Raw genomic sequence first — 25477 nt, 5'->3', positions numbered from 1 at the left:
AGGCTGAAGAACCTGAAGAACCTAAAGAGGCTGAAGAACCTGAAGAGGCTGAAGAACCTAAAGAGGCTGAAGAGGCTGAAGAACCTGAAGAACCTAAAGAGGCTGAAGAACCTGAAGAGGCTGAAGAACCTAAAGAGGCTGAAGAACCTAAAGAGGCTGAAGAGGCTAAAGAACCTAAAGAGGCTGAAGAACCTGAAGAGGCTGAAGAGGCTAAAGAACCTGAAGAGGCTGAAGAGGCTGAAGAACCTAAAGAGGCTGAAGAGGCTGAAGAACCTAAAGAGGCTGAAGAGGCTGAAGAACCTAAAGAGGCTGAAGAACCTGAAGAACCTGAAGAGGCTGAAGAACCTGAAGAGGCTGAAGAACCTGAAGAGGCTGAAGAACCTGAAGAGGCTGAAGAGGCTAAAGAACCTAAAGAGGCTGAAGAGGCTGAAGAACCTAAAGAGGCTGAAGAGGCTAAAGAACCTAAAGAGGCTGAAGAACCTGAAGAGGCTGAAGAGGCTAAAGAACCTAAAGAGGCTGAAGAACCTGAAGAGGCTGAAGAGGCTGAAGAACCTAAAGAGGCTGAAGAGGCTGAAGAACCTAAAGAGGCTGAAGAGGCTGAAGAACCTAAAGAGGCTGAAGAGGCTGAAGAACCTAAAGAGGCTGAAGAACCTGAAGAGGCTGAAGAACCTGAAGAGGCTGAAGAACCTGAAGAGGCTGAAGAGGCTGAAGAACCTGCCTTCTTTAAGAAGGTAGCCAGGAATCAGGAATTATTCTTCTGACATACTGAAGGAAATGATTTCCTGACAAAAACAGGATGGAGGTAAATAGAGCCAGACAATACAGTGACAGAACATCGATATTGTGATGAATTAGGTTCCGGAGATACAGTATTATGGGCTGTCTGTACAGGATTTCACAAAAAAGTTGTTTTTTTGTTCGTTTGTTTTTACAGAAAACTACTCAAATTGGCGAAATCGTAATTGTAGGAAACAGTTTCTCACACTCTTCCGCAGTGGTGTTTGTTGTAAACGAGACCTTTTAGCTGTACTCATGATCGACGCACGTGAATCGAAGAAGGCTTTGGCTGAACGCACGTTACGATGACGTCACGTGACGCGTCTCAGCCCGAATCTGCGGAAAACCTGCGATAATCGGAAAGAAATTAAAAAGCGCCTCAGAATATCGTGGCGTTTGCTCGATTCTGCGTTCGTTTCTGCGATCGCAAAAATCGCTGAATTCTGGAGGGACCGATCGATCGCGGGTGCCGTGATCACGTCTTTATTACCTCTTTACAGTCTCATCATTTCTACGAGATTCCGTGGATATCGTGATCTCTTTTTACATTTAAAAAAATAAATAATTAAGCGTTTGATTCGATGTTTAAAAAAGTGTAAAGAAACTTTTTTTTACTCAAATATTTTGTTTACAGATTCTCACAACGATTTCTGCTTTTTTCAGTGCTAAATATTTAATCATTTTTATTTTTAAAAATATTATTTTAATAAACTTTAAAAGTTTTTTTTTGGTTGTTTTTAAATAAAAAAAAAAAAATGTAACTACTGTTTTGCGGCCAGGACGGAATCCACATCGTTCCCCTTCAATCCGAGGTTCGACTATTGGCCGAACCCGCCGTTCCAGCACCCCGGAGTAGACTTTACCAGGGAGGCTGAGAAGTGTGATCCCCCTATGACTGGCGCACTCTCTCTAGTCCGCCTTTTTGAACAGGGGAACCACCACCCCGGTCCGCCACTCCTTGGGCACTGTCCCCGACTTCCACGCAACGTTAAAGAGGCGTGTCATCCAAGACATCCCCTCCACAGTTGTCGGACTACCTCAGTAGCAGCTGGTAGTTGTCGGACTCCCTCGCTGACCTCCACCAGGGAAACTGACGACGATCCCCCGTCAGCCTCCACCTCTGCCTCTCCCACAGAGGGCGTGTTAGTCGGATTCAGGAGTTCCTCAAAGTGTTCCTTCCACCGTGCAATTACCTCCTCAGTTGAGGTCAACAGCGTCCCATCCTTACCGTACACAGCTTGGAGGGTTCCCCGTTTCCCTGAGGTGGCGGATGGTTTTCCAGAAACACCTTGGTGCCGACCGTGTCCAAAATACACTTTGAAGCATCATGATACACTTACGTCACGTCACCTACTTTACTCTATCGTGTTTTAAAGCGAAACCGTTATTGCGTTATCACGGTTTGTAAGACGGTATTGCTTGGGTACAACTTATTTACCTCTTATCCAAATCTCCACCATCAAAACACAACCGCGTACATCATCTCTCATCTGATCGAATCCCAGACACCAAGTTTAGTCTAGTTAATGATTCCTCCATTCAAGACCTCCCTTGTAGTCAAACGCATTAAAACAAACCAACAGCAAATATAACGCTCACACACACACACACACACACTCACACGACTGTGGATTAATCAAGACCTAATGATGATGAAGGATATTATACACTGATCACTCGAGGAGGTCAGTTTCAGCGGTGCTCCACACGGGACAAACATTGCCACCTCTGAACTGATGCAAGTGGCTGTTTATAGAAACTGGAGTCGGGTTGCACTGCAGCGTGTGTGTATGCGTCTCTAACCGTCTGTCTCACACACTTCCCTTACCCTGTCCTCAAGCATTCTAGGCAAGATGAGACAAGCACCGAGCATCACGTGTGGTCTCATTACAACTCTAAAAGCACTAAACGTGTGGTTGAGTTCAGCGGATCAGCAACACTTCGCTCTCATCTAGTCAAAGTGCTTTTAAAAAAAAATCACCGCCGTTTTAATCTTCTAATCTAATCTAATCTAGTCTAATCTTCGTTAACCAGTAATTCATCCAAGCACGTAAAGTGCTGTCAGAACAAATACTGAAAACCGTATTTTCTACTTAACCCCCTAATGCAAGTCTAGTGAACACTCCTTACACTTTCTGACGAAGCAACCAATTCTTGCAACGTTGCAAAATCGTCAAATTAAATATAAATATAAATATAAACTCGGTTTTAAAACTACAGCGTGGAGTTTGTTGCCGGGAAACACGTCTTGCTATTTGTTTTACAGTGCGATTATTTACGGTAAGAACGTTTTTAGCAGCGGCGAATCACGGTGGTGGAAGCATGACACTAAGGCGGATGCTTTGCTGCCTTGGACGACCTTCCAACGATGAAGTGACGCATACAGTACACTTTATTTTTTTGTTTAATAAGAACCTTAAAAGGATTTAAACAAAGTGTTTTCCTATAAGAAATGGTTCCTTTTCTGAAAGCCAGGAACCTTTAAATATCTGACGAACCCCTGTTTTTCCCCCCAAAGAGTGTACGTATTAACCGTACAAACGTGCCACAAAGTCCAAAACATTGGTCTTCTTAATACCGAGGACCGGGAAGGCATTTAGCTAAACCAGTGTTGGGACAAATAAAGTCCTTGTGAGGTACTTAAAGAGTGCTTAGCATCCTAAAAGGGAATTCTTTCACACGGAGAAGCAGGCTGTGTCTAGGGTTCTACGTAGAAGCTTTAGGATTTCGTAAGGATTGCACGATAACTTTTGAGACTTATTGAAATGTTTCAAATTCATACGAGCGCACGTGGAACTCGAGTAATCTAATAAATAAATACGGTCAATTACAACGTTTAAATGTCCGAACGAACGTGATAACGGTTGCGTTTTGACGGATGTGTGTGTGTGGACATGCGCAAAACACCTCAACGAATGCTCACTGAGGTCCAGCTGAACACATCACACACTTGATCACGAACGCACAGAGGAATTCACCAGAGCGAAACACGGCTGAACTGAGGCGTGAGGGATGAGCTCGGGCCACATCCTGCAGGAATTCCCCACAAATCAGTGAAAGCCAGGAAAATCCCGGCAAGTAGCTTTAAAAAGGTACTGAGGCTTAACTTGGCACAGCCAGACTAAATTGAGACGCTGTTCAGCCACATGAATGTCTCATTGTGTGTACCGTGGAGATGGAGTCATGAGCTTGTGTGTGTGTGAGAGAGAGAGACAAAGATGGAGTGTATGAGGCACTTATTATAAGGGGTCTATTGTTCGTAAAAGCTTAAACAAAGCGCTCGTCGTCAATTACGAGAATCCCGAGAGTTCGTCGCTCCACTTGGACTCATCAGAGCGTCCCTGATGCTAATCCAATCAAAGAAACGAGCTAACTACATTCTTCAGAGTGGTAAATACGAACTTTCCAAATACGTTCGAATGTTTTCAGAATTCTGATCAGGGAATAAATATTGTTAAGCTCGCCTCGCATGACTATTTTTGACGGCGATACGTTTTGATAACGATACGTGCAGAACGGTTTAGATGCTCTGTGTCTACGGTGGAAATCGAATACGACGCACGCCTAGACGCGACGGCCTCAGTTAACACAACTCCTACATCACATTATTGACGTCGTGTGAGTTTTCACCGTGTTTTGCGACAGGACACGTACACACACGGCAGCGCTCGACCGTTGGACGCCAAACAAGAGAGCACGGCTGTGTCCCGAACCACGTACTTACCTGCTATATAGTAGGTTCAACACACGTATTTTGGCTACTATATTGTAGGTAAGTACGCGGTTTCAGACACAGCCCACGGCTTCGAGCAGTCGTCTATTTGCACGTGAGAAGAAGAGGCTTGCGTGAACCGTGAAGCACTGCCAGTGGACCACTGAAGACTGGAAGAAGGTCTTATGGACCGATGAATCAAAATTTGAAATCTTCGGTTCATCACGTGGGGTTTTTGTACGCAGTCGAGTAGGTGAAAGGATGGTTCCTCGGTGTGAGACACTAACTGTCAAACATGGAGGAGGAAGAGTGATGGTCTGGGGCTCAGTCGCTGGATCCAGAGTCGGCGAGTGAGTGGCACCCTGAACCAGAACTACCACAGCATTTCGCAGCACCAGGCAATACCCTCTGGTATACGCCCAGTTGGTCAGGGGTTCATCTTACAACAAGATGATGACCCAAAACCTTCTAAAGACCTTAGAAGAAAAGAACAAGACGGTAAGCTTCAAATCCTAGCATGGCCAGCACAGTCCCCAGACTTAAACCCCATCGAGCTGGTTTGGGGATGAACTGGACAGAAGGGTGAAGGCAAAGCAACCTACAAGTGGGAACTTCTGCAACAGTGTTAGGAAGAACTTCCCGAACAATATTTGATTCCCACTGTAGAAAGAACGCCGCGAGTGTGTTCGGCTGTTACATCTGCAAAAAGCTGGTGACTTTGATGAGCCAAAAATTTAGATCAAATTTCTTTAAACAAAACGATTCCGTGAGTTCTTTTTTTTTTTTTTAATCTCCAATTGTTTATTTGTTCTATGCTTTAGTTTCAGAGTACATCGAGACATTAAACTGCGTCAGTTTCAATAAAAACTGGACCATCAACACACAACGCTCACATATTCGCTGTCTGTTTTTATGCAAAGCACACAGTCTTATCCATCATGGGACAGTAAGCATACCTAATAATCTCTCCCTCTCTTTACCTCCCTCTCTCTTTCTGTCGAGCCTGGAGTGATCCTGACCCTTTCTGCTCTCCGGACCTGCCTGACCCATCCGGATGCCCAACCTCTGGATGGATCTCTCATCATCTGGAGGCTACATCCTGGAGATCGCTGAGGACGGTACCACTTGAAGTACCATGGGAATGGTTTTGGACCTCAATTCCACATGGACGTTCTCGCTGTGGTTGCTGGGACTACGGTTGCTGCGATGGCCTCGGGACTGCGATCACCACATGCAGTTTTACACTCAGGTCTCCTTTAGTGAACAGTGGACTAGTTCAACAAACAGACTTCATATAAACACCATAATGAACTTTCTTTTACTCTCACACTATCCGTCGTTATCCAGATGATTACGGGTTCCCTTCTGAGTCTGGTTCCTCTCAAGGTTTCTTCCTCGTATCATCTCAGGGAGCTTTTCCTCACCACCGTCACCACCGTCTCGCTCAATAGGGATAAATTCACACACTTAAAATCTCCATCATGTGTTTATATCCTGTATATATATATATATTTCTGTAAAGCTGCTTTGAGACAAAACGCGCTAAACAAATGAAGTTGAATTGAATTGTCCGGAAATATCCGAGTGCTTAAATGTAATTAGAAACCAAGTAGACTGCATTGAAGTTTAATTCAATGAACTAGTAATGCGAAAGCAGCCTCACATAACCCCTCTCTATCCTATTTATGTCGCACATTTTATTGAATCAAAAGCTGCACAAACAGGCAACAGGGCCTGTAAAAGGACAAGCCAAGAATGACCTGAAAATGGAAGAGCACAGAAATTCAGTATACTAAAAGGAAAGGGTTAAAAATATTGTGTGGGTTCTGTTTTGTTTTGTTTAAGTCGAGCGAAGCTTGTGTAATCTTGAAGGTGTTGAAGTGCGTTCCAGAGTTTGAAGACTTGGCAGTAAAAGATGCGGCTCTGAATGAAAGAGAGAATTTAGTGAGACGGACGGTAAGGAAATTAGTACGAGCAGATCTGAGCAAGGGAGAAGTCGGTGAAGTGCTCCAACATTAAAGGGGAACGCTCTCTCTCAACTGGGCTGCAACTGAAGAGAGTGGTGGGGCGGGCATGCCCGGATCGCCTGAAGCGGTAACAGTTTTGTCGAGGTTTTGAGAAACTGAGAATCACAGTAGGAAATGAGAGAGAGCGCAGCTGAAAACGATTGTAATAAATTATAAACGTTGCTGGACGGCAGGACTGACGTCGACAATAGTCTTCATTTATCCTCAATAATCATTTAGTACCTCGAGTGTAAATGTTTTCATGGCCAAACGGAAATAAAAATAGCTGCCAGATTCACAAAACGTTGCTCAGACTGATAAACACCAACGACGTGTAAATTACCACGCAGTCACAACATTCATACGTTTAGCCACACCCACAAAACACCATAAAAGGCAAAGCTCAACAGGACAAAATGGTGACTAAATGGTCAAGGAGCGCCTCCTTGACCATTTAGTGTGGCGTGTGCTAAATCTTCCAGTAACGCGGCTCAGTAACTGCGTCGTGTCGGCGAACGTACACGCCGCAGATGACCGCTTTAAGACGACAGGTGAAGCCCGGCTTCCTCTGACGTTTGTTAAAACGCGACAGAAACGTTTACCAAACTGTCTATTATTCATCTATGTTGGTGGAATCGAATATATTCCGGATCAAAAATATCGCACTGTTCGTTCATAACTGCGTCACATCTCTTGGTGTTTGTTCCACGTGGACGTGGTGTTTTAACGGGATGAAGGATTAACGGTCATTGGACAACAGGCTTTTAACGAAACATCGAAACAAAACATCGACATTTATTGGACAGCGAGCTCTTTGTTTGTCTGGCCAGGATACACAGCTTCTCCTTATGACGATTGGTTGACCTCTCAAAAGGGGCGGGACCTCATAAATACCCGTAACAGGAACGAACGAACATGACCGCCATCGCCAACTTCTCCTGGAGCCTGATTATTTGCGCTCATTTCTGAAAACTGTTGTTTATCAATCTGGCTGTAGCGAGCGGTCACTTCCCTGTCAGCTGTTTATTATTCAGTATGTACAGTAGAACCTACAACACACAGCTGGGCTTCCTCCGTTTTATTACGGGAAGACGCACACTAATCCCGAATAAACGTCACATCTCGCGTCAAGACCTCCACCCATCCACTCCAGACACGTCTCCGAAGCATTTATGTACGAATGATTTCGATCGGTTTCCAACTCCAGCATTCGGATTACGGTTATGAGTGCTTGGATTCACATTTCTGGTTTAAGCCAAGTTTGAGGCCTACCAGAATCCCACCAGCCTATTAAACTCCCTCGTGTACTCATCACATTCACCGGTCATTACACTCATTACCTCATTAGCCATTTCTATGGCGTTTATACTTCACTCACACACCCGTGGCGGGAGGGGGGGGGAGAGAGAGTGAGAGAGAGAGAGAGAGAGAAAGAGAGAGCGAGAGAGAAAGAGAGAGCGAGAGAGAAAGGAAAAGAGCAAGAGAGAGCAAGATAGAGGGAGAGAGTGAGAGAGAGAGCAAGAGAGAGTGAGAGAGAGAGCAAGAGAGAGTGAGAGAGAGAGCAAGAGAGAGAGCGCGAAAGATAGAGCAAGAGAGACAGAAAGGAAGACAGCAAGAGAGAGCAAGATAGAGGGAGAGTGAGAGAGAGGGAGAGCAAGAGAGAGAGCAAGAGAGTGAGAAAGAGAAAGAGTGTGAGAGAGCAAGAGAGAAAGAGAGAGAAAGAGAAAAGAGCAAGAGAGAGAAAGAAAGAGCAAGAGAGAGCAAGATAGAGGGAGAGTGAGAGAGAGAGAAAGAGAGAGAACAAGAGAGAGAAAGAGAGAGAACAAGAGAGAAAGAGAGAGAACGAGAGAGAAAGAGAGAGAACGAGAGAGAAAGAGAGAGAACGAGAGAGAAAGAGAGAGAGAAGCTCAAATCTGACGCAGGTTCAGCGCACCTCTGATGTGACGATGTGGACTGATTAAATTAGGACTTGGCGATATAGTCGATACAATATCGATATCGCGGTAAATGATTACGCGATACACTTTTCGTAGAGATCGTTGGTATGGTGATGTATTTTTTACATTTTTAATAATCACAAATTAAATGGCATTGAACAGATGCCTTTTTTTTTTTTACTGAATCTTCATCTTTGTAGGCGAAGTTTAACGGGGTTTTGTTTATTTTACTGCGCAGTGCTCTTATACAGAAAACCACTCGAATCGGCGGAATCGCAATCGCACGAAATCGTTCTGCGCGGTCCTTCGCGGTGACGTTTGTCGGTGAACGGGACGTCGTAGCCGTACTCGTTCGACGCACGTGAATCGAAGACGGCCTCGGCTGAGCGCGTGTCGTGACCACGTGATTTGGCGCTCGCCTCTTCGATCGTGAAGATCACGAAATTCCTGGAGGGACTGAAATGAGGTCTTGACGCGACACTTCGAGGAAAGCATCCGGTCAAGGCGTTGACCTTAACGCTTCCTCGTTTTCTCCTGATCTCCTAATACGTCACTGACGTGAAACAACGGCGTTTCAAAACGTCGATTCGATTCGTTTAGTGAAAATGCACCGTCTCCAGAACCAGGGTTACGCAGTATCCGGGATCGCTGTACAGTTTAAGCACGACACGGACAGATGATATGAGCAAACTACACATCAAAACAGACAAACTAACACGAAACGTGATGCTGCATTCAGCGAGCGTACACGAGTGCGTGTCGTTTTGCGTGAGCGTGAATAACTACGATTCTAGGTCACGCTACTAATCGTTCAAATCAAATTCCCGTGAAATCTGCTTCGCTGTGCGTCCACTTTCCCCATACACGACACCGTCAAGTCCCTCTCTCTCTCTCTCTCGATCACACACACTTACACACGCGTCAAGAAAACGGAGCTTGTGTATGCGTGCAATGACAAACCCTCTGGAACTCGGGACCTGAAGAGAGCTACTGGAGCACAGACGGAGGAGAACAGAGAGAGCTCGGCATCAGCACATATTTAGAAATCAGCAAATTTTTTCCAGCCTGAAGGAAAAAACCCACAAGAGAACAGTGTGATGAGAACATTCCTTCCCCTTCTCCTTCTCTCTCTCTCCCTCTCTCCCTGCTCTGTTTCCCTCCTCCACATTAATTACGACTGACCGAGGAAGACGTTATGGCTCGAGTCTTCCATCCTTCGCTTTCAGGTTTATTTTAGCCTCACGTTCCCTTTCCCCACCACGCTTGAATTATTCATGACCACGGCTCCCGTAACGCGGGACTCGGAGTGCGATAAACTCTTCACCGATTAAACAGAAGCGCCTAGAAGCGGCGTGATTTCTGACGTGACAAGGAATTAAAAGGAATTTCTGGCGCATAAGGAATTAAAACGCTCCACGTCGTGCGGTTACAGAAAAAAATCATCAGTAACTGTATTAACGGGGTCACTGTCCTCACGCGAAACTCGTTACTTTCCTATAACGGCGCGTCCCGAAGTGTTTTCTTCCTCTTGTACCACAGCGGTCGTTTATTTTAGATCACTTTTTCCTGATTAAAACAGCGATACGTTCTACCCGTTTATAGTTACGTTTAACGATCTGCGAAACGGGCCGAGTTCCCGTTATCGCTGACGTTAACGCAGCTACAAACGGTCGTTCCTCGAAGCGTAAACTCCTGAAGGTGTCGGAAAACTTAAGCTTTACCCTCTGACACTGGAGACTCCTTTCACGGACGTTCAATAAGCGTCTCCTTGCAGAAGATGCCGGCGTATCAATGGTTTTCTGGGTTTTTCCCGTTACCATAGAAACGATAACGTATCAGAACGAGTGCACAGTAAGAGCTGCTCTTATAGAAAAGTAAATCAATCAATCAACACCTTCTGACCAATCAGAATCCAGAACTCGGCAGCACTGTGGTGAAAAAAAGGGCTAATTATTATTATTATTATTATTATTATTATTATTATTATTATTATTTACTTAGTTGATGCGAGAGACAGCGCTCATAACTAAAGACACACCGTTTTCCAACCTCGGGAACCTTGCTCGTGTGTGGTGCAATTAAACCTGCCTTGTCTTGTCTACAATTAAATTACACGTTACACGTACTAATTTAATAACGTGTTCTTTAACTTGAGTACGCTGTAATCCAGGAGCAGCTCTAGGTGTAGTAATAACACGCACGCTAACAGAATAACCTCTATAAAGCGCTACAACACCGGGGCAGATTATGGACTAAAGGTGGGGTTGTGTTTACAAGGCAGGAATAATATTTGATGTGGGTCAGGTCAAAAAAAAAAAAAAAACAAACAAAGCAAATATTACAGTTGCTTACTTTGTGCAAACATCATCAGCGCATCTATTTTCCCACGTACACTGGGGGGGCGGGGGGGGGGGGGTATGGCAAAAATATGACACGGCGATACTTTCTACGAGATTTGATACTGTATGCATGAGAACATTTTGCCAGCCTCAGCGCAGTGTTGCTGTAAAATAAGCAAAAAAATTCGATAAAAACAAACAAAAATTGATAGCTACATTACCCATAAATAAACTGCTTTCAATAAATAACATTATTTATTTCTTTATTTATTAAGTTAAGATTTAAAGATTTTTAAGATTAAAAATCTTAACAGCAATCTGCTATGAAAGCCCGTTTCCACCACAGATTAAAAACGATATATAAAAAGGAAATTGTGTCAATTCGGACTATTTTTCAAATAATTTAGACGTCCACTTGATATTTAGCGAGTTACAAAGAAAGCACCGACAGAGCATCAATCGTTCTCTAGAACAACACTCATCAGCTAGTCGAGATAAGGGAGAAAAAAAAAGAAAAAGCAGTTCTCCAAGGCAAGGTACCAGCTGAAATCCGTAAGTAATTTCTGCAAATGAATATCAGCTGGGTTTGTAAATTGATGGTCTATAAAAAGGCTTTTTATTACCAAGGTGTCACACAAGAAACATCTCATGATGGGTAAAAGCAAAGAGCTCTCCCAAGACCTTCGCAAACTTATAGTTGCGAAACATATTGATGGAATCGGACACAGACGTATTTCAAAACTTCTGAATCCTCCTGTAAGCACCATCGGGGCCGTTATAAGCAAGTGGAAGCAACGTCACTCCGTCATCAACCGGCCACGCACAGGAGCTCCTCGCAAGATTTCTGACCAGGGAGTCAGAAGAATAGTCAGAAGAGTAGCGCGAGAGCCAAAGACCACTCGGAAAGAGCTCCAGAAACACTTGGAGGCAGCAGGTACCATCGTCACAGAGAAAACAACAGGTAATGCTCACGCTCACCATGCAAGACTCCATTACTAAAGAAAAGGCATGTCGAAGCGTTTAAAGTTTGCTCATTTAGACAAGTCTGTGAAATACTGGGAGAGTGTAGTCTGGTCAGACGAGAGCAAAATTGAACTTTTTGGCTGTGATACTACACACCATGTTTGGAGAAGAAATGGCACTGCACATCTCCCTTAAAACACTACACCAGCAGTGAAGTGTGGAGGTGAAGCATCATGGAGTGGGGCTGTTTTTCATCGCATGGTACTGGCAGACTTCATATAACTGAAGGAACGATGAATGGAGGCCTTTACCGGGAGACTCTTGAGAAGGATCTGCTGCCGTCCACCAGGATGATGAAGATGAGACGTGGGTGGAGCTTCCAGCAGGACAACGATCCAAAACATACAGCAAAATAAACTCTCAATTGGTTTAAGAGAAAAAACATCAAGGTGTTAGAACGACCCAGTCAATCACCTGACTCGAATCCAACTGAACAAGATTTAAAGACAATATGTTTAGAAGAACGGACCAAAATCACACCTGAACACTGCGACCCATTCATTTCTTCATACAGGAAGCGTCTTGAAGCCGTCGTTACAAACAAAGGCTTCTGCACTAAGTATTAAACACATTTCACTTAGCGTGTTCAATACTTTTTTCCCGTGTCATTCCTCTTTATTACACAGAACTTTATTTCTGGACTTTAATGTTGTGAAATCTTTATATGTGCAGATTTCTTGAGTGAATACTGACGTCTGGTGAAAATTTCATCTGGACAGTCAAATATATTTACTGAAAAAAAATGCTGACGCGTCCGATATTCATTTCCCCCGCTGTAAAGTCAGAATTGAGAGAATTAAACATTTTAAAGATTAATTACAACGTTATTTCAGCCACGTGGAGCGAGTCTGTAATAAGATTTATAACGAGATCGACGTTTATGTCAGAAAACAAACCGAATTTACCACAGTACTGATATTATATCGTGACGTGGTCCAGCCCTGCGGTAGAGTTAACACACGGGTCTAAAAATAAACCAGAGGACTACAGTCTCGTTAGCGTGCACACCTGAACTCGCGCGATCCTCCGGGGGGTTATAATCACGTGACGCTCTGAAACGCAGACTGAGGGCCGAGGCGAGACAGCTGCGTACCTAGCAGCAGACATGTAGCAGAAAGCCAGACTCAGCAAGGCAAGATCGCTCGGCTGTGTCCGCACTCTGCAGTGCTGCGCTCATCAGGACTTCACTCGACGTTCTCCTCCATTACAGACCAGAACGGTCGGAGGAGTCACACACACACACACACACACACACTGCGGGGAAAACACTTCATTCTTTTCCAGATTAACAGAATCGCAGAAATATTTACGTGAAAGTATTTGGTACTACAGAGTGGAGCAATATGTAAAATATCGATAACGTTTCTCGAGGCTTTTCTATGATGCGCATCGTGACGCAGATTTCCCAGACATACACTACTGCTCTTTCTTCTTTAATCACGTTCTTGTATTGTTTTTTTTTTACTTTTTGACGATGCGATATTTAATGTCAGTGAAAGTTTGATAGATTTTTTTTTTTAAATCTAAAATAGCATTTTTTTTATTTTTTAAAATGAATTACAATTTAAAAAAAAAAAAAAAAAAAACTTGTTCTGAAACATGCAAAAACAAATCTGTTTTTTTCCTTTTACAATTAAGTAAAATTTGCCCAAAAAAAAAAAAAAAAAAACGAACATAAATACGTATTTTCTTTAACGATCACGATATCGACAATCTCTCAGAAAAGCGTGACATAATTTACCGACATTACATCATCATATAGCCCGAATCGCTCCGTGCGTTTTATTGTTTCATTTTACTCTAGACGACCGCATGCACTCGTCCTGTTTTAATTCTTTTCAGTGCAACCATCACGTTTAAGATATTGAACGGAAACATTATGAACACGGCGGGAGAGTTTGCGGTAGATCGCACCTTTAATTAAACGATGAAGCAATACATTTGGGTTCGGGTCAGCGCCGCTCCTACCGTCCGTCCTGTCGGGCATTTTATTTCCTCCTTCCAGCTGGAATTAATTCCGCTGATTACAATCTGAACACTCCTGCTGCATTTTTATCATCTCGGAAATTAAAGTAGTTGTGATCATTAAAAAGTAGTGATACGGACAAAATATATCACGGTACTTTTTTTTGTTTGTTTTTATATAATACACGATCCAAATCATGATATTTAGTTTCGGTGATCTTCGGTGACCGGGAATCGAACCCGGGCCACGGCGACAAGAGCGCTGCATGCTAGCCACGTAATAAAATAACAGGCTACGTTTTAAAAATGTTCAGTACAGTAGCCCTTACTATTTAAAAAATAAATAAATAAATAAATAATAATAATAATAATAATAATAATATTTGAAACAAGATACAGCTACAGCTGCAACATTTCAGAAAATTGTATTGTGATATTTCATTATATTATATATTGTATTTAGAAGTCTCTCTCTATTATATTATATTAGAAGTCTCTCCAGGATTTTGCGAAACACGAAAGGAAGCAAACTCCGCAATATTCGCAGACGCGTCATGTGACGTCATCACGTTTCACGCGACTCGTTTCCCAACAAACATCACTGTGGAAGCGCGTGCAGAAGTATATCGTGCGATTGCACCGATTCGAGTAGTTTTCCACCAGCGAAAAAAAACGCACACAAAACGCCGCAAGTCGCGTCGCAAATTCCGTAAAAATCCGCAGCAAAAGCAAACGTCTTTGGCGCGACGATTAGAAACGTAACCCTCCCTGAATCCCGTACAGGCTGAATAACACCGTAATATCCGTAATTCTCCCTCGCGATTCTTCGTCTAAACCGTATCTTTATTAAATTCGTACATGACGTGGTAGCTCCGTTTTCCTAGAGGATGTTCGTACGTGAGATTTGCATTTTTATTTATTTATTTATTTTTTAAAAAAGATTTCTTGCGTGCTTTCCAGTTTCTCAACATGACGAACTTGTCTTTTTCTTGGGGGGGGGGGAGGGGGGGGACACCCCAGAGAAACTTCACTCGTGTGCTGTCGCAACATAAGTGGGAACAGGAGCGGACTTGCTTTCTGGACGGTCCACAAAATCGAATGCAACAATAAAAGGAAAAAAAAAAAAAGAAGTATGACATGGTGTTCTTTCAAAAAATGTTAATCGTTGGCAAATTGCTGTGCTATAAAACACTTCATGACATGCTGCTACAGGAAGAGAATCCGTTTCTGAGTGGTAGCGGTAACTCTGATTCATCACACCAGCCTGTCGCTGATTATTTTCCTAACACTGCACAACACACACTCATTAATGACCCACGCCTAGTGTATATATATGTGTGTGTGTGTGCGTACAGCACAAGAGATCTCTGTAGTTTACTCCAAACCTGTTTCACACAAGCAACGACGCTCCAGATTCCACCCTGCATTAATCTCACTGGAATTTCTAAATAAACACTCTCTCAGCGCAGCTGTCCGGCTTCCCTGCTGCACACAGCACCCGAGAGACAACCTGGAATCTCATGCATTTAAACAGCAACGCCAATCACGTGGAACGCAACGTGGAATAAAAAAACCATAGTGGAGAGCTTAAGGCTCAGTATTGAGAGAGAGAGAGAGAGAGAGAGAGAGAGAGAGAGAGAGAGAGTGAGTAGTTAAAGCTGAGTGATCAGAACCAGATTAGGAAAGAGTGTCAACTGATACTTCATGAAAAGACCGAGAGGCAGAGAGAGAGAGAGAGAGAGAGAGAGAGAGAGAGAGAGAGAAGAGATATCTGACACAGCAGTCTGTAAGGGACAGAGCAGAACTAAAAGCAGAGGTCACTTCACTCCAACTAGCCGTGATGAAGAAATGAAGGAATCTGTAAAACTCAAACACAGGAGTAGTGAGTGCACGTCCTTCACGCTGCTTTAATAATTACATTTTGTTTAATTGTTCCTGAATAATACACAATAATTTACCAGATCAGTATTTCCCCCCCAAAACTGTTCAATCTTGTCTGAACAGTCTCTCGACACATAGATCCCAGACTAGACCCGTCTGTCCCAAGAACCATGTTTCCCCCAGACCCCTACATTCCAGACTCAAGTGTCCCAAAATGTCCCAGACTTAAATATCAAACACTCTTATTTGCAGACTCCACCATAACTCCGGAGAGTCCCCGGGCCTGATTCACTCCACCACGACTCCTGCACGTCCACGGGCCCGACTCCTGCATGTCCTCCGACTCGACTCCTATACGTCTCCAGAGTCAACTCGTACGTGTCCTCAGACTCCTACACGTCTCAAACACGTCCTCCGCCTCGACTCCTGCACGAGCCGACCCTGGAGACGTACGCGTCCTCCGCCTCGACTCCTGCACGAGCCGACCCTGGAGACGTACGCGTCCTCCGCCTCGACTCCTGCACGAGGCGACCCTGGAGACGTACGCGTCCTCCGACTCGACTCCTGCACGAGCCGACCCTGGAGACGTACGCGTCCTCCGACTCGACTCCTGCACGAGCCGACCCTGGAGACGTACGCGTCCTCCGACTCGACTCCTGCACGAGCCGACCCTGGAGACGTACGCGTCCTCCGCCTCGACTCCTGCACGAGCCGACCCTGGAGACGTACGCGTCCTCCGCCTCGACTCCTGCACGAGCCGACCCTGGAGACGTACGCGTCCTCCGACTCGACTCCTGCACGAGCCGACCCTGGAGACGTACGCGTCCTCCGACTCGACTCCTGCACGAGCCGACCCTGGAGACGTACGCGTCCTCCGCCTCGACTCCTGTACGTCTCCAGAGTCAACCCGTACGTCTCCAGAGTCAACCCGTACGTCTCCAGAGTCAACCCGTACGTCTCCAGAGTCAACCCGTACATGTCCTCCGACTCGACTCCTATACGTCTCCAGAGTCAACCCGTACATGTCCTCAGACTCCTGTGTCTCTGGACCCATACGTTTCCCCACAATCCTTTGTCCTAGGCTTTAAACATCCGCACCCATATGTCAAGTGCAGTGCATCAAGAAAAAGTAGAAATGAGATGTATTAGTGTGCAAAAAATAAATAAATAAATAAATAAAAAAAGGTAGGCTGGCCGTGTCGTGTCTGGACTCTATTTAACTTTGAAAATAGGATTACTCTACGTTCATAAAAACTTTCAGAACTTCTGCGAAATCACCCGGACGTCCTAACTTCTTCTCGAGACACTCCGAATCACTTTAAATCACCGAGTGTACAGTACATGTACACAGGAATTTCACCTGGCAGATTATCACACTGAAAGCAAAAGAAACCTATACATCAACATGAAACTTTATCCACACACACACACACACACACCATCCTAGTTTCTCTGATTTAACACATTTATTAATCAGGTTATAGAATTACAGTCTTATATAAGTGTATTAGAAGTAATTTAAGAAGGTTACTGTTTCTCCCAAAACACTATAAACATCAGTGAGATTAATAACAGCTAACAACCTGCTATCACTACAGACAACAGCATAATTACTACAGGAGAAATAAACACTAAAGCAGGTCAGTCCTGTTTGCTTAACGAAGGGAATGAAGTTTCTGTAAATATATACACATATATTTTATTTTTTTAAACATTCCCTATAACAAATTTCAAGTTCATGTTGAAGTAACGCTCTCTGTACAGTTTCATGGGACGTGGAGAGGAAATTAGAGAGAAAGAAATGCAGACAGAAGGAGACTGCCAAGTGCACGCGCGTTACTTAAAAAAAACAAACAAACAAATAAGTAAACAAATAAACAAAAGCAAGACAACGAGCCAGAGCTCGTAGTCTGCGGGGTTTAAAAGTGAGAAAGCGTTCCTGATATCGGAATGAAACTGCCACGCTTACAAACCTGCTGTAGAAATGCTTTATTGTTGCTAAGTAAACAAACAAATAAACAAATAAATAAATAAAAAAGTGAAAATGAAGCCTGCGCGAGATTACTTACTCAGACTTCAGTGGGTACTGCGGGTCACATAGAGACGTCCTGCAGTTTTCCACTCACTCTTCTCCAACATGGACTTCGCAACAAACTCTTCCCGATGGAAAGAAACACTCATTTATACTTCTTTAAATCAAAGAATTCACCTAGAGTTCCTCTTCCTGCAGGGAAGTGTAATCCTTCCAGCGCGGAGAAACCGTGTTTACTCTGCGTCCAGGGAAAGCCAGCGGGCGGAAGTGATCCCGCGCCTGATTGGTCCGCGGTTTAACCAAGAGGCGGGACTCGGGCGTAATGCTGCGATCTGATTGGCTGGAGAGTAATCAATCACTCGCCACACCTGTCCTCTCTCTGAACAAGAAAGTAACGTGATCAATTACAGATAAGGTAAACTAGTACAAAAGAAAAAGTGGAGAGAGAGAGAGAGAGAGAAAAAGAGAAATAGAAGAAAGAGAGGGAAAGAAAGAAATGAAGAAGGAACAAAGGGAGATAGAGGAAGACAGAAGAGAGAGTGAAAAGAACGGAAGAGTGAAAGGGGGGAAATGAAGGAGAAGAGAGAAAAGTACAGCTAGAGCAAAAGAAAGACAGAGAGAGAAACGGGGGGAGGGGACTAAAAGAAAGGAAAAGCAACAATGAAAGTAGAAAACGAAAGGAATTAGAGTGATGGTCTGTGTGTGATTTCAACATGAGAGCGATCTTTCTGTCCTGAACAAGAAAGTCACGTGATCGATTCTAGCGCCGGGAAGGACTAAATGCATACTAGTGTACTGAAGTGCGCGCGTGTGCGCGCGCTCGGTAACCATAGGAACCAGTGTCGCGTTAGGGGTGTCAGTACACAGCGTTTATCACAGGTCAATTCGTTACAAAGTAACATCCCTTTTACTTCTAAAAGAAGTACTTACTGTGTGTGTGTGTGTGTGTGTGTGTGTGTTTCCACTGTACCGACTGGTTTTACAAGTTTACTACAACGAGGCCAGGACTTCCCTACACATTAAACACTTCACAAATACTGCTATCATAAACATCTGCTCTCTCTCTCTCTCTATCTCTCACACACACACACACACAGGCCACTGCCCCACACACGTTCTCACCAACACATGTTCACACACACACACGCCACTCTCTCCCTTTTCTGTCTCTCTTATTTTTCCATTTATTCTTGCTTTCTGTCTCTTTTTCTCTCACTATATTTGTTCTTCCATCTCTTTCTATCTCTGTACTTTTCTTTCTTTCCTCATGTACAGTATGTAATGTATAAATCAAAAAATATATAACATTCCTTTCATCCCTTTATCAGCTTTTAACTGGTAACCAGTGCAGTATTGTATTTATTTCAGCAAGTGCAGATTTAGTTTAACTCTGAAATGCTGTGTGTGTGTGTGAGTGAGTGTGTGAGTGAGTGTGTGTGTGTGAGAGAGACTGTGTGTAGACAACAGCTCCCTCTAGTGGCACTAAGCTGTAAACACAGAGGCATCAGATACTCATCCAACAAGCGTCCAATAGATCTTGGACTGATGCATTAATGATGTTGTCTCACCTCTGCATTCTGTAAATAGTGTCTTTTTGGATTCTTTCATTATCTTTAAACTTTAAAAATACATGTACAGACCTCTATTATTAGTATCAGCTGCATAAGCGTTATTAATAATGTAGATCTGCACATATTCATTCATAATAAAGAGCCGTATTTATTTAGGAATTTTTTTACTCTCACATTTCAGCAGTTTAATATCGAATTAATCTTCGTGTACACGCACAGACATGGAGAAAACTACAGATGGCAGAAAAACAGTGTACAAGCTCTGATTAATCCTGCTTTCTTTACCAGAACGGATTTAATAGCAGCTGAATAAATCTGATAACTGCTCAAATCAGATCTTTTTTTTTTTTATCAGAATCGATTTTATTAAAAAATTCGCCAATGTCTATATTTTTCCCCCATTAATTCAAAGAGCTTCAACGTTTCAGAAAAGCCCTGAGTGACATCGGCGTCCTGGCCAATCAGATCACAAGTTAGGCTGTCGAACAAGAAGAACAAACCCGGAGGACAACATGGTGATGAAAATGAGTGGCGTATGAGGTGCTGTGTTTTTTGTTTTTTTTAAGACATCAGAAACATCGCAACACTGCGATATAACGAAACATGACGGCGTGTGTGTGTTTGGGACGTTCGATGAAACGTGACGTAACGTCTCACTTCAAGCAGCTCAAATTCATCTAGAGAGTAAAGAGAGTCTAGATAGTTAGCTGGTCAGTTAGTTGGTTCCCAGTCGTGAGAAGAACTGGAGGAGAGCATGTTAGAGACAGTACTGGAATGCGGCCGTGTTCTTTTTCTCCCCTCACGCTGTCACGTGAGGCGTCCGGACGAGGTTTTAACACAGCAGTTTAGTGTAACGTGGTGTTTAAAGCACGATTAGAGCTCAGTGGTGTCTCAGGAGTGTTTAGGGACCTTCACCACCAGCTCCATGGGATCGGTGTGCTTGTTGCTGAAGGCTTGGCGGATGATTTCCACCGCGTTCTGATGCGTGATGCCCTGCAGAGATACGCCGTCTACTGACACCAGCTCAAAGCCAGCCTGAAAGAGAGAGAGAGACAATATGAGAGCGTGAGAGAGAGAGAGACAATATGAGAGATAGAGAGACAATACGAGAGAGCCAGCAAGAGAGAGAGAGAGAGAGAGAGAGAGAGAGAGAGAGAGACAGAGAGAGAGAGGGAAAGAGATACAATATGAAAGTGAGCGAGAGAAAGACATACAATATGAGAGAGACAATATGAGAGTGAGTGAGAGAGAGAGAGAGAGAAAGAGATACAATATGAGCGAGAGAGACAATGAGAGAGAGAAAGAGATACAATATGAGAGAGCGAGAGAGAGACAATATGAGAGAGATAATACAAGAGAGCGAGTGAGAGAGAGAAAGAGATACAATAACAGAGCGAGAGAGAAAGAGATACAATATAAGAGAGCGAGAAAGAGATACAATATGAGAAGAGCGAGAGAGAGTAAGAGATACAATATGAGAGAGCAAGAGAGAGAGACAATATGAGAGAGCGAGAGAGAGATACAATATGAGAGAGCGAGAGAGACAATATGAGAGAGCGAGTGAGAGAGAGAGAGAAAGAGATACAATATGAGCGAGAGAGACAATGAGAGAGAGAGAGAGATACAATATGAGAGCGCGAGAGAGAGACAATATGAGAGAGCGAGAGAGACAATGAGAGAGAGAGAGAGATACAATATGAGAGAGCGAGAGAGAGACAATATGAGAGAGAGAGAGAGAAAGAGATACAATATGAGAGAGCGAGAGAGAGTAAGAGATACAATATGAGAGAGCAAGAGAGAGAGAGACAATATGAGAGAGCGAGAGAGAGATACAATATGAGAGAGCGAGAGAGACAATATGAGAGAGCGAGTGAGAGAGAGAGAGAAAGAGATACAATATGAGCGAGAGAGACAATGAGAGAGAGAGAGAGACAATATGAGAGAGAGAGAGAGAAAGAGATACAATATGAGCGAGAGAGACAATGAGAGAGATACAATATGAGAGAGCGAGAGAGAGACAATATGAGAGAGAGAGAGAAAGAGATACAATATGAGAGAGCGAGAGAGAGAGATACAATACGAGAGACTGAGAGAGAGACAATATGAGAGAGGTAATACAAGAGAGCGAGTGAGAGAGAAAGAGATACAATAACAGAGAGCGAGAGAGAAAGAGATACAATATGAGAGAGCGAGAGAAAGAGATACAATATGAGAGAGACAATATAAGAGAGCGAGAGAGAGAGACAAAACGAGAGAGAGAGATACAATACGAGAGAGAGAGATAAATCTGAGAGAGGGAGAGAGAGAAAATGAGATGTCTAAGAGAAATGACTAACCTTTTGTGTGGTATATTCCTTGGCTATAACCCAAATCTCTCCCAATAATAAGGAATAAATCACTCAGTGTCTAACCATTACAATGCTGTTACGGGAAAATAATGAAGGACGGGGTGGTGTGATGAAGTGGCGTTACTATTATCAGCACATCCTGAAGTGTTCTGTTCCTCTTACACCACAGCAAATACCATTTATTTACTTATTTATTATTATTTATTTTTAGTAAATAACGTGTCGTACTTTCCGTCAATTTACGGTTACGTTTAACACGTGACGCGAACACATTTTCCCTGTTCCCACTGACCTTAGAGCAGCTATAAACAGTCGTTCCCTCACCGCTCTCATTTTCTCCCTCTCTTTTGATGTTAAGAAGACAAAAATAAATAAATAACGCAGCTTGTCACGTTGCCGAGAAACCGTAAAGCCTGAACCCCTGTCCTGAAGATTTTCCTGTGTCAAACTGCTGTCGTATAAGAGGAATAAAACATTCCGGGACGTGCTGTTACAGGGAAATGATCGATTGGCAGTAACTCCACTTATCACAGCATCACACGTCTCCTTAAAGCCCTGACCTGTGCTCTATTAGCAGCACGCTCTCTAAAACCGATTTTACCTTCAGCATGTCGTTAGTAGACGCAGCTCCTCCTGGAAAGATCTTCTCGATTTTGACCACGGGCTGCACTCTGGACTCCACGCCACCCGAGACACTGATCCCTGTTCATTTCAGACAGCGTGTCATTGCACATGCAGTTCTAAACCGTCAGACAGGAAAGCAGTTGCACCACAGAGTGTTGAACTCTGGCCTCTGATTGGTCAGAAGGTCAGTGTCGATTCATTTTCAGGTATCGTTTCTATAGCGACAGCTCGTTCGCAGGGTCTTGTACGGCGATCGTTTGTATTTTAAGGGAAATACCCTTATAATGTAAGTCAGGAACTAACTAGGTTTATGGACGTTCCATAACGTCAAATGTGATATGTTAAATGTATAAATGACCGTGGTATAAGAGGAATAAAACACTTCAGGACGTGCTGTTACTCTAAAATAACCAGATTCAGGGTGGTAGCAGTAACTCTGCTTCATCACGCCACCCCATCGCTGATTATTTAACGTATAACAGCGTGACACGGAGTGGTTTATACGCTACTGAAACAGACAGCACAGATTTCCTCACCCAGTGAGCGCTTGGTTTTGCTGATGCAGACGGTTTTGAGTTCATACTCCTGAGGTTCTTGCGCCTGCTTTTCCCCGCTGTGTCCTACAGAGGGCGCTTCAGAGCTCTGCGATCTCCTGAGTGGTCCGAAGACCTGAGCCAGGAGTGGCCTCCTGTGACGAGGGGTGTCCAGTACGGTGAAGAAGACATCCCGTCCTGCTTTTTCTTTTTTATTCGCTTCGCTTTGCGAGTGTCCGTTTCGGAAAGGAGTCCTCCCCCTTCTCCAGGTCGTCTCGAGCTCGTCGTCCTCGCTGGGAGGAGAGTGTGGATTTTGTGTCAGTAGCCAGTTGGGGATTGTTGGAGATGATCTGGGGTGTATGAGGGAATCCGGGTGAGAATATGAGTCCACAGGAATGTCCAGCAGAGGAGTGAAGGACGCTTGGCTAGGTTCCTCCGTCTGGTTTTGCGTCTGAGGCGCACGAAGACGCTGTAATTGTACCAGCAGCCGGTTCTGTCTGTCCACGTCCTCAGCTGCCTGAAGCTCGAATCCACCTTGCTGGTCTGAAACACGCATATATAAATATATATATACACACACACGCACATACCATGGAGCGTCTAGAGTCTAAGAGTTTATAATACTGTTCTAATCCTACCTGGTACAGGTGTGATGAGGTGGCGCTTGGGGGCGTGGCCTGCCTTGGGGGAGCGCAGAGGGGATGACTGTCCTGCAAGAAAAAAGAAGAAATAAAATAGTATTTATTTGAAAAATTCATGCTCATGGAGTCCACTAAGAAGTACACATGGTTTGGGAATTTTTTATGATTCAATAGCTACATAGCTATGCCCTTTTTTTTTCATTAATTAGCTTTAATAAGAATAAATTGTCGTGAACTTCAGTGCTTGGGACACAACCATATAGACACCAATTAAGGTCTCAGTGCAAGTACAGGATAGAGTCATGCCTCTCTTCGTATTTTCCAACTTACGAGAGCGTCTCTTTAATATGTCATAGGCTTCCTCCTCGAAGGGTTTCACCGTGCTGTTGAACTGCTGAAGATCCTCCTTAGGGACGAGCAGTCTGAAATCAGTGCAGGAGAAGAAAGCATGAGGAGACGTGAGCTAGTCTGGTAGAGAATACGTTTCCTTAGACGAAGGGAACCATTTGTCAAAATTGTCCCGCTTAGAGCAATCTAAGCCATTTAAAAATATATAAATATATATACTGAGGAAACAATGACAGAAAATATCTTCTCATGTTCCAGGGATCATCCTGATGGCAGGAGTGTGTGTGTGTGTGTGTGTGAGAGCGTGTGTGCTTTTTTTTTTTCACCTGATCTCCCTCAGTAACAGGAGTTTCTCCGGTCCATCCAGAATGGCCAGCAGGGGGCGCACAAGAGACTTCAACTCTCGCTCCACTGTATACTGAACAACCACAGACAGCAAACTTCACGTACACCAAACACATTTGAAAGAGGAAAGGGTTTGATTGGCTGATGAGCGATGTCACACGCTATTACCCGCTTACAGATCTCCACGAGGACGGCTACGTCTTCCTCCTCCAGCAGCTTCGTGGCCATTTCCTCCACCTGAGTCAGCACTTCCTGATCCGACAACCTGCTGCTTGTCGTACCTTCAGCCACAGACCTTAATTATGACCAGATTCGTCCCAGAGAAACTATTTTTCCCGAACGCGCACGCCGAAATATTCTTTACAGCGTCTTACCATGACCAGGTTCGGATCGGGATGGCGATTTGGAACGCTCCTTAGACGAGCTCCTCTTCCAAAGCAGGCCAAGGAAGGTTTTGGAACGCTGCAGGGAGATCCCACCTTCTTCTCTTGCTTCCTTCTGCTTCCTCTGTTCCTCTTCTGAATGTGTGTGTGTGCGTGAGAGAGAGAGACAGGAAATATGCTCAGCTTTTTCACATTTCAGATCTAAGTAAGGATCAAATTGTGATTAGTTACACGAGCCATAGCTAACATTCGAAGACCTGAGACTGTCATGTGACTCTGGGTCCTGCGGATGGGTGGACCAGGTCGGCTTAGTGCCATAAGGAGAGACGTTTTCCTCCCCTCTCTTCTCTCGTCGTCACCTCCTCCTCCTCCTCCTCCTCCTCCTCCGTCGTTACGGATAGCCGAGTCCCGCAGGAGCTCGGTCGGGCCGCGGCTCAGACTCGTCTCTGCGTGGAACTCGTTTTCGATGGGATCTGTGAGAATCTGGCCCTCTGTCAAGCTGGACATGTCGGTCATCTGGGACCTGAGGGGCAGAGAGAGAGGCAGCGTGGCCTGGGAGAGACCAGCGACCGAGCTGAGGGGGGTTCCAGAGGACAGAGTGGAGGCAGAGGAGGACGAGTCTGACCTCCGCGATGAGGAATGGAACGCTCTACTGCTTCCTAAAAGATAATAATAGACAATGTCTCCGAAGTTCAACAGCATTATTCATGAATTATGATTCGATCCACACTTGGGTTTCTTCTTACGTTTATCGAGCCAGCTGTACTCTGCCACTAGCTCCTGATAAGCTGGGTATCTCCCCGCCTCCTGTCAATCAAACAAGACTCGATCGAATTCGGTTGTAATTTATATAACGCGTTTAACGGAGCAGAAGTTCACTGGACGTTCAGTATGAGCAGATTGTGAATCCTGGGATGAGCACAGGACAGTCTTTATGATTGCAGCAGCAGCTCTCAGCTACACTATCCAGGTGAGACAAGTGTGAGATATTCAACACTCAGCAATGTGTTGG

At 44.2% G+C, this 25477-nt stretch overlaps 3 protein-coding genes across 4 annotated transcripts in view; all 3 read right to left on the bottom strand.

Annotated features, from left to right (window-relative positions):
• The window catches only part of mpp7a (MAGUK p55 scaffold protein 7a), a 127181-nt gene extending 109256 nt beyond the window's left edge, over nt 1–17925 (bottom strand). For both annotated transcript variants that reach the window (XM_053639309.1, XM_053639310.1), the window contains exon 1: nt 17710–17925. The gene's annotated coding sequence lies outside the window, so the exon portion shown is untranslated. The remainder of the gene's footprint in view (nt 1–17709) is intronic.
• Nucleotides 15235–17629, bottom strand: LOC128616658 (uncharacterized). The gene is made up of 3 exons (XM_053639323.1): nt 17614–17629; nt 16884–17016; nt 15235–16722 (listed from the first exon to the last, which is right to left on the bottom strand). The coding sequence occupies exon 3, from the start codon at nt 16692–16694 to the stop codon at nt 16008–16010; it is 687 nt and encodes a 228-aa protein (XP_053495298.1). The 5' UTR covers nt 16695–16722; nt 16884–17016; nt 17614–17629; the 3' UTR covers nt 15235–16007.
• A 1173-nt stretch (nt 17926–19098) lies between the features above and the next one.
• Nucleotides 19099–25477, bottom strand: part of pdzd7b (PDZ domain containing 7b) — a 9869-nt gene continuing 3490 nt past the window's right edge. The window contains exons 7-16 of the mRNA XM_053639296.1: nt 25212–25272; nt 24723–25124; nt 24457–24600; nt 24251–24363; nt 24064–24155; nt 23720–23811; nt 23387–23458; nt 22752–23291; nt 22193–22293; nt 19099–20278 (exon numbers count right to left, since the gene is read on the bottom strand). Coding sequence (XP_053495271.1) covers nt 20135–20278; nt 22193–22293; nt 22752–23291; nt 23387–23458; nt 23720–23811; nt 24064–24155; nt 24251–24363; nt 24457–24600; nt 24723–25124; nt 25212–25272 — 1761 coding nt within the window. The 3' untranslated portion in view covers nt 19099–20134. The remainder of the gene's footprint in view (nt 20279–22192; nt 22294–22751; nt 23292–23386; nt 23459–23719; nt 23812–24063; nt 24156–24250; nt 24364–24456; nt 24601–24722; nt 25125–25211; nt 25273–25477) is intronic.

The sequence above is a fragment of the Ictalurus furcatus genome, chromosome 13, assembly GCF_023375685.1.
Source record: "Ictalurus furcatus strain D&B chromosome 13, Billie_1.0, whole genome shotgun sequence".
Classification (NCBI taxonomy): domain Eukaryota; kingdom Metazoa; phylum Chordata; class Actinopteri; order Siluriformes; family Ictaluridae; genus Ictalurus; species Ictalurus furcatus.
This window is presented reverse-complemented; position numbering and strand designations above follow the sequence as displayed.

What these genes read in the sequence shown, in the direction of transcription:
- LOC128616658 (XM_053639323.1), bottom strand. Translation starts at nt 16,694, where the DNA reads ATGGGTCCAGAGACACAGGAGTCTGAGGACATGTACGGGTTGACTCTG.